Source organism: Orbicella franksi, chromosome 4 (assembly GCF_964199315.1).
Source record: "Orbicella franksi chromosome 4, jaOrbFran1.1, whole genome shotgun sequence".
Classification (NCBI taxonomy): Eukaryota; Metazoa; Cnidaria; class Anthozoa; order Scleractinia; family Merulinidae; genus Orbicella; species Orbicella franksi.
Window position 1 is genome coordinate 17,009,771 of NC_138148.1, and position 9,202 is coordinate 17,018,972.

Sequence of the window (9,202 nt, forward strand, 5' to 3'; positions counted from 1 at the left end):
GATACCGAAATCTGAAAAATAAGACGGAAAATACAACATTCTGATACTATTCTGATTGCCGCCGAATTATTCATGTGACAATTTAAATTGCTAAGCAGTCTGCCTTGTCTTCAATAATATATTATCTGTTTGAAAATATCGTTCTGGATATTTCGGGGTAATTTTTGTTTCGTGTGGTGTAAGTCCCTTGAAAACTAATGAGACAGCTGTTAAACCATTATCGCCGCCGTTTGCCGAAAAGAAAAATCTGATTGAACCTATAGAGTACAATCTTTTTTTAATACTTCTACTAGATCTGCTTCGAAGCGAGTTAAAAATTTTGGTGCGTTTTTAAATTTTAATTTTGCAGCCCTCCAGAAGTAATTCGAAGACAGCGGGTCATAATATGCCAAAATTGCAGAGCCGAATTATCGAGAATGTATTTGTTTTCGCAAACAAAGTAAGCCGTAGGAGATATTTGGACATACTAACTGACAATGATGGATTAAGCACTCACCTCTTCCATGGCTAAAACAAACAAAACTGACATGTAAAATTTAGTTTTCAGTTGACGTAGCGTCAGGACGTCACAAGCTTGAGAGGGTTTTCGATCATTCAAATTATAAATTATCAATCTAATGGACCATGTCTTACATGTACCACTGCTGCACCTGTATCTTGATTCTCTCGTCCTGTTTAATTACTCACGCAAGGAGTTCTGAAGGTTAGTTTTCTTTGTTATTAGTAAAAACTTTGTGACTGCTTCCTTCTAAGCTCAATCTTTGCACGACTTGGGTGTTAAAAAACCACAAAGCTTGTGCGTATCGAAAAAAAACACACAAGTAATTTGGCTTTGTTGCTAAATTATAAGCGTGAAGTTTTAATCTTACTTAAGAAAACTATCGAGAATCGCTTTATAGGAAATTCAGAATTCCACAGAAATATTTACATTATTTTCGGTCTCTGATCGTTTTCTATGAAGTGATAGTTGATCAGGTCGAAGGTCGAATCAGCAATTTTATTGGTAATTGGCGCGGAATCATGCAGAATATTGCCTGATAAGTATTACCGCTACCCACTCTTAAAAGACTTGTCCGACAAAACATATAAAGCAGAAGTAAAAAAAAAGTCTGTCAAATGTTTAATTTACAGATGAATGTCGTCATTTGGAGTTTAGAGCAGCCCAAGTGTTTCACGGCCAGCGTCTGATGAACTACGTGATTCGTAGCGCTGACGTCACGAACAAGGATTTCTGTGGTGCGCTATGCTTCATGGAACCGAAATGTGTTAGTTATAATCTCATGATAACGAAAAACTCAAATGGAAAACAAAAGTGCGAATTGAATAATGCTACCTATGAAGAGGACAAGAGAGACATGGAGGAAAATCCAAATTACGTATACCATGGGGCAAAGGTAAAAGAACTTCAGGAAAAAAAAAGCTTCTAAATTTTAAAAGTTCCTCCTTTTGATTCCGCTGTTATATGTGTGTCTTGAGCGCTAGTTTGACGTTTCCTTTAAAGAGTCATTTTTGAATTACTCATTTTTTTTGTTATTAGGCATTGTGTGGGTTCAGTGGTGACATTTGCAAGAAAAAGTTTGTTGTCGTTATTTATATAGAATCTATGGATAAATTGAAAACAACCAACTCTTTTCAGCCGCGGACATTCTTAAAAAAATATAATTTTATGTCTTCTGAGTTTCTTTCTCGGTTTTTTTCAGAATGCTTGCGCCAATGTCCCTTGCAAGAACGACGCGACCTGTCAAACCGGTTTTACACACAAAGGATATCGTTGTCTGTGTCCCGCGGGGTTTACGGGTCAGGATTGCGAAAGTGGTTAGAAACATGTAGCTGCAACTTACTTGCTGTAAACATACCTCGAATTATCAAATTTCCCAAAATATTCAAAGATTCTTACTATTCCCTATGAAAAATATCAAATTGCAATTATTATAATTTTCGATTGCTATGTTTTGAGGACAGTAATTTTAAAAGGACACTTCTTGGGATAAGTCTATTGTCGAGCAGACTACTGAGATCCATAACTCAATAGGCCCTTTACACGATCCGGTCACATGGTACAAAATCACACATGCTGGTGAGCAAGTTGCACAGTGGGACTTCCAAAACAATGCCACTCGTACCAGTCCACCTGGACCTGCCTTTGTTTTGGAAGTCCCACAGCGGAACTTGCTCACCAGCATGTGTGATTTTGTACCATGTGACCGTATCGTGCAAAGGGCCTATTCACTTTATCTACTTATTGTACTATCTACTAGTCATGAATTTACAGCGTTTCATCACATTGCCAAATAAAAAGAAAAAGAAAAAAAAAAAAAAAACCGTAAAGCAACGAGCAGCATGGGCATACAAGATAGAGCAAGATGCACAGATATGAACTTCTGTAACGTTCGGTTAGATTGAATAATACATTCTGAAAATGTAAAGTAAGCGAATCCCCTGACTCCTCTAGATCTCTGCTTACAGTAGTCAAAGCAAATCTAGTAAATGTAACATACTTCTTTCAGATATTGACGAATGTGCTAGAGGAACATCCAGTTGTGATGCTAATGCTGAGTGTATCAACACCAAAGGATCGTACAACTGCTCTTGTAAAACTGGTTATCAGGGAGACGGGAAAACATGTGAAGGTGAAGTCTGTCGTTGTCAAGACGGCCCGAACTGAAATATTTGCATTTGAAATACGCTTTTGAATAGCCCTTATTTTGTCATCATGATTTAAACGATTCCTGCAATTTTGATATCGTACATAAGGAATTTTTTTTTTCACCGCTGCACTTGTTTGTTAACAATATTATATTCATCTCGTCAAGTGGAAAAGTGAAAATACAAATTTACTATCTCTCTCAGCGCTTTTTAGCTTGAGGTAGCCTCAAGTGGATTTAATGTAACTGAGTGGGTGGAAAATTTTTAACGAAAGGATCCTGCTTATTATATTATCTCCATTTCCAGATTTGGACGAGTGTACTACAGCAACACACAACTGCATCGATGATGATTTGTGTCAGAATACTATTGGATCATTTGAATGCCTCAGTGAGTAAAATTCGCCCATTTTTGGGTGTGTAACATTTTTTTCGAACACAATATAATTTTCATCCTTAAGTGGGGGAGTGATCTAACGGTTGATGTTATTGGACACCGATTCGGGTTTCAGGCTTCGTCGAGGTACATTTTGGTTTTGTCCTCATGCAAGATATTTCACTCCCCCAATTCTTTTCTCTCAAATTAACAATGAGCCGGGATAAACGAGTCCCGATACATTTGAAGGAAACTTGAGAGACATCAAGTTGGTTAAGCACCTAAAGTATCTGAAACTTAAATTATTTTTTTTTACAATGACGCCTACCCAAAGAGAAGGTCACATATCAGGAACAGAGCTAAAAAATGTCTCTTTCAGAAGCAGTGGAAAAGCGGAATTGTCACTCTCACTATTCACCAAGACACTACTATTATCGTTAATTCCAAGCAAACTTTTGCATTTCTAAACTTAATTAAACTATTTTTTTTTTTTTTTTGCGCAGCTTGGTCGTGCGAGGAGCTCTACAACAGAAATGTGTAAGTGAAGCATCTTTTTTAGCTATTACTTCGTTTAATTAGACATGTATATGTAACGTAGTGAATCATCTTTGCATCGGACCACGGATTGGCTCAAATATTGGGTTTGGTGTTTGGTGAGGGAATAATTATGCCAAACTAACAGGTCAAGATATTTTATACCCTCCAAGTTAGAAGGACACCCTGCAGAACTGACCAACTAGAAAATGATCCAGTAGATTTAATTTGCACACGGCTTTTCTAGTTGTTGAAATTAAAAAAAAAAACAAACAAAAAAAAAAAAACACCAAGACAACTAATTAATTATGCAAAATAGGTGTCAAATGGCCTTTTTGGAGGAAATAAAATATTTTGACCTACTATTTTGTCATAATCGGTCACTCACCAAACCCAACATTAACGCCAAGTTTGAAATCGATGATTTGAGCTGTATCAGCTCCTCCCTGGTTCTGCCTGGTTCTACTCATGGACACACAATTAAATTTTTTGGTTGCCGAAAACATAGTCCCTTTACTTTTCTCTCAATGTCATTTAGATTTTTCAAGAATCTCCTTGTTCCCTAGGCAAAAATGAAGTGGCTTACTGCACTACGAAAGCTGAAATCAATGAATCAGGGAACACGGAATATTGAAATAATATAAAACAGAACAATTTAAATTTCAGGACCAGTGGTGGCGGTTGGATGTTGGTCATGAAGATTGACGGAACGAAGGTAATTTTGTTGGCTTTGTGGTAACAGTATTTGCTGAACACCACTTCTAATTGTTACTTATGTCATAACTTTTGTGAGTGAAACCATGAGGCGTTTCTTCCCTTTTGAAAGCACTGCCAAGAAACAAACCGTGGTGAGTTGAAAACCCAATCTTAGCCTTGTTAGCTGCTGGAAACAGGAAGAAATTTGTCAGCCAGAGACTATTTCCTCTGCAGCCTTTATTTGGGAAATCCAGGCCTGAAAAGCTAAATCTAACAAATTATATAATACAGAATAGACAGCTTCGCGTTTGTTTTGAAATAATCAGCTAATTTACTCTACTTTCTCGGAAATAGTTAAGAAAATACTGCTACATGTACTATTTGTTTTCTAGCAAACCTTCCATTATGATTCCGATTTTTGGAGCAACCAAGATACATTTAACCCTGCGGCGGGGGAAACTGGGTTTGACTCACAAGAGACCAAGCTACCAACCTACTGGAACACGCCTTTTACAAATATCTGTCTCGGCATGAAGATCCCTGGGGAGGAAGCCGCGAATTTTATCACCCTTGACCAGAGCGCTGATTCGCTGTACTCACTGATCGCTGACGGGCAATTCCGTGCCACTTCAATGGGTCGTGACACGTGGAAGAGTCTGCTTGGTTCTCAGGGCTCCTTGCAGCACAACTGCAACAAAGAAGGGTTCAATGTAGTAAGTGGTCGATCTAATTATCCCAAGGCAAGAATCGGTATCATTGCTAACAACGAAGATGAATGCGACAGCTGCGATTCCAGAATCGGGTTCGGCTCAGGAGGGTTCCCTGATGACACCAACACGTGCGGCATTGAGGCGCAAACCTTTGTAGATAATCGGCCCAGGCACATCAAAGTCATGGGATACATATTAATTCAGTGACATTAACATCCGTCCAGTTATTTTTTGTTAAGCATTTCTTGTGAGTAAGAGAAAATGATGTTGCTGTTAGCTGACAAGTAGCAAATTTCATCATGTAGATAAATGCATTGCAGGAAGCACACTTAGTCCAAAATCATTACGCTAAGCAGCTTAATTTGTTCGACGTTTAGTTCATCGCTTTTTAAGTTAATGTTAGCCACATGTTAGAGAAAACCAATTTAAACTATAAAAAATGTATTTGAACGTCGTCGATCACTTAGTCTTACAGCTATCTGTAGAATCCTTATTCCGAATCTTTCAACTTAAAATATCGCATTCGATCGTGAAAAGAAAGGTCTGTGGATCACATGGGGTGTTCTGATCTCTATCCACTGATTTCCCGACACTGTCAGGTAAAAAAACTGTCACGTGACAATGGGCAGACACGACTTAGTTCCGTTGAAATTTCGTTCTACTTTAAAATGACAATGTGTTTAGTATAGTTTAGTTTTCCTTTAACTTTGGTCATTGCTATGGGATGTGGCTTGAATAAAAAAATGAATAAATGAATAATAAATACAGTGGTAAATTTAACAATTGATTCATGCTTTTAGTTTGGAGAGTACGAAAGAAGTGTAGAGAATTGGAGAGTAAGATAGGAGAGTTGTTGGAAGCGAAGCCACGAGCAGCTTGAGTGGGAATGAAAATGGCGAAGCAAAGCAAAGAAAAGTTAACCTTGTTCACGCCCAGAGCATGCATCATTGGATTACGATGCACCCTTGCTTATACTGAGAGTGTTAGCACAGATTTGCTAGAATATTGACAGAATAAAGGAAGAAGTGAACAGATGAATTACATGTAGCTAATGACTGAGCAAACCAACAAAGAACGTAGGGAAGAACGAAGGAACGAACTAGCGGACAAAAAAGTGTAAGGAATGAATGAACGGACGAACAGAGAAAAAAAAAACTTTTTTTTTTTGCCATGTTTTGTTTCGTTTTAAACCTGCTCTGATTCCCTGAGAGGCATTAAAATCCGTGATCTGGTTTTCATGTTTCTATGGCAACTCGATATTGTATTATTCAGTGGGTTTTTGGTAGTCATGAGAGTAAAAACAGTAAATAAATTAGTGAATGATTAATGTTTGTGTGATTTACGTGTGTCACTGATGGTCTGAATAAATCCCATTCCGAGTTGATCTCAAACAACTTTGCATGACGATTAAGGTACTTTTCAAGTCGACTCGGTTGAAGGATGTGATATCAAAACTCCTTCTGGACTGTATGCCAGAGGCTGTGAATTCATGAAAAGCTTTTAATCAGCATGCTGTATTTTGACAAATATAAATACTTGCCACGGCTCCATTCTTCCGATTTGTAAACTAATCAACAGCGACCACTGACCGATAATCTCTACGATCAGGGTTTCTTTTAACCTTTTTAACTTGGATCGATCTTTATTAAAATCTGTGAAGCATTTGAAAAGCGTATTATGAATCTTAGGGGCATTCAGTTCAGTAGCGAAATTGAAAGTGATCTGTTAAGCGACTCATCCTGAAGCATACAGCATGTAACTGCTGAATTGATATGTGCATAAGAAGAGCTCATTCATAAATTCATGACGTAAATGTCCGTTGGAACAAAACAAATCAAGCAAGTTTTCTGTTTGTTTTTTTGTTTTTTTTGTTTTTTTTCATTTCGTTTCTGCTACTAATACCTCAAACAAAAATAAAACGTTGTAGCTCTACATAATTGTTTCCAATCATTGATGTCTGATTTGAAACAAGAAACTGGAAGATATGATAATTAATTTTAACCCTTTAAACAGGTGTTTTTGTGATCAGTGGTAATTAGATATTGGACGATAAAGCGGCCACCATTATTTGTTAAAAGCAATAAACATAAAATGTAATATTTATAACTTAATATTACCAGTTTCCATAGCCGTTTAAAGTCAAATGTCTGCAACAGGAAATACGTGAATTAGAAATTCTCAGTGTAATTCGCCATGAATGCCCCTTTCATAAGTTGTATTTTTATTGCCATCTTTTTGGAATGTTGGATTCTAGTAGACTACGAGTAGTCCCTCTTTCGCTTAGTCCGTCGTGCGTGACGCGAAAGAAATTCGCGAGAAAAAAAATGGCCGCGCGAAATCCTGGGGGCTAGGAGCGCGCGAAAGGAGGGACTACCGCCTAAGCCCAAGAGTTTGCCCTTTCACGGCCGAGGGATTTTTCGGTGTAGGATTTCTCATCTTGACGTCCTCTTATTATCGCCTGTTATCAGTAGCCCCGGGAGATCTGAATAAAATTGCTCTGCTCTACTCTTCAAGTAGCCAGGCAAAAACATATGCGGTGAGAAGCATATCTTCGTTCAGTGTTCGTTCAGCGAAACTGTCAAAGAAGTTTTAAAAAGAAGACGGCGAATGAGGCCTCTTGTAACGATTTTCGTTGCGTCTAAAAGTTATTGCGAAAATTTCAACAGAGTTTCAACCGAGAATTTACATTATACATTATACATTATACATTATACATAGGAGATCATCCAACTGCGGTGAAATGTTTGCCGATAGCAGCGGAAAATTTCAGGTGAATGTCCGGTGTCAAGTGAGATTCCGGTTCAATCTTTCAAATGGATGGCAGAAAGGCCAAGCTCAGTGAATTTATATTCGCTGACTTAGACGATGCTGTTGAGGGGCGAAATCACTAACACGCTCGCAGTCGGGGTGGAGGCGGAAAGATTGCCGAACAAAACTCTGGATAAATTCAAATCTTTCCAAAGCGCCTGTTGGCAGATTCGCAAGAACATCACGGCTTGCGAAGCGCGATTCCAACGTTTCGATTTGCTCTGGTACCGCTTCGATTTGCTCCGGTTCCAAAACATTCTTGCAAGACGTCACAGGTATCTCGAATGTTGACAACACGTTGTCAACGCTCCTAACATAAGCCAATCATATTTTTGCGTTGTGAGAGCAACGCATAATTCGAACTCTTGGGCTTAGGCGGTAGTCCCTCCTTTCGCGTGCTCCTCGCCTCCAGGACTTCGCGCGGCCATTTTTTTCTCGCGGTTTTCTTTCGCGTCACGCACGACGGACTAAGCGAAAGAGGGACTACTCGTAGTCTAGGATTCTAGAGGCAAGGAGCTGTGAAGGTCAGTTTTCCTTTTTGTTGTTAATATTTTGAGAATGCTTTCGTTTAAATCACGCCAAGCTAGGCCATCTCCTCATGCTTATCAGACTCGACGGATAACAAGCAATACTTTTCTAGTACGTATCAAAGGAAATAATTCGCTGTAGGGTATGTTAGTAAAACTGTTGCATACGTTAGTTGAAACGCATGACTAACAAATTCTGTTCTTAGTCAAAGGAAAAAGTAAACCCGAAACAAAGTCCACTGAGGTTCAACAGGCTTCGACAATTTCTTGCCACCACAATTAATTTTTAGATCCAGCTGAAAACAACAGTTTTATGTGTTGAGTGAAATGTATATCGTTATAACGACGCCGTTTTCTAACATTTTCAAGTTCCTCTGCATATCATAATAGTACAAGCAACAGAATCATTGTATTTAATCAGTATCCAAGTTGAACAGTAGCGACCTACCTAAAATATTTACAACTACTTATGGTCTTAATTCTTCCAGGCGGCCAAATCCTGGAACGCACTTCCAAATCAATATCGCACTGTTCCGTATTTTAACACCTTCCGGAGATTAATTTTGTCCTGTAATATTGCATGAATTTATCTGCTTTGTTCCAATTTGTTTTTCATTTTTCTAATTCTAACATTAGGTAGCTCGAAGAAATTAAGAGCAGTGCTACTCTGTCAATTTTAGGGTAAATGAAGTTTTTGATGATGTCGCTTCTACTAGACTGGAAGGCATCGAGATTCTGTTTCTTCAGTTTTTTAATGGTTCTTTTTAAACTACGCCATGCTCAAAGGTTCTACATTATCTGCTACATGAATAAACCATCAACACTCAAATCACGTATTTAAATATCTTCAATGAAGATGTTTGGGCTTAATGGTGTGTAGGTCTAGTAAGTGCTACAGACATCACA

General features: G+C 38.3%; 1 protein-coding gene across 1 annotated transcript; it reads left to right on the forward strand.

The window, feature by feature from the left end:
* Positions 1-1,124: 1,124 nt before the first annotated feature.
* LOC145485566 (uncharacterized) lies at positions 1,125-6,122 on the forward strand (the record flags this gene model as incomplete). The annotated part of the gene is made up of 7 exons (XM_081464217.1): positions 1,125-1,394; positions 1,701-1,815; positions 2,508-2,630; positions 2,953-3,036; positions 3,525-3,558; positions 4,222-4,270; positions 4,644-6,122. Coding segments are annotated over 7 exons (1,200 nt in total), but the record flags the coding sequence as incomplete, so codon positions are not given.
* Between the last annotated feature and the right edge of the window lie 3,080 nt (positions 6,123-9,202).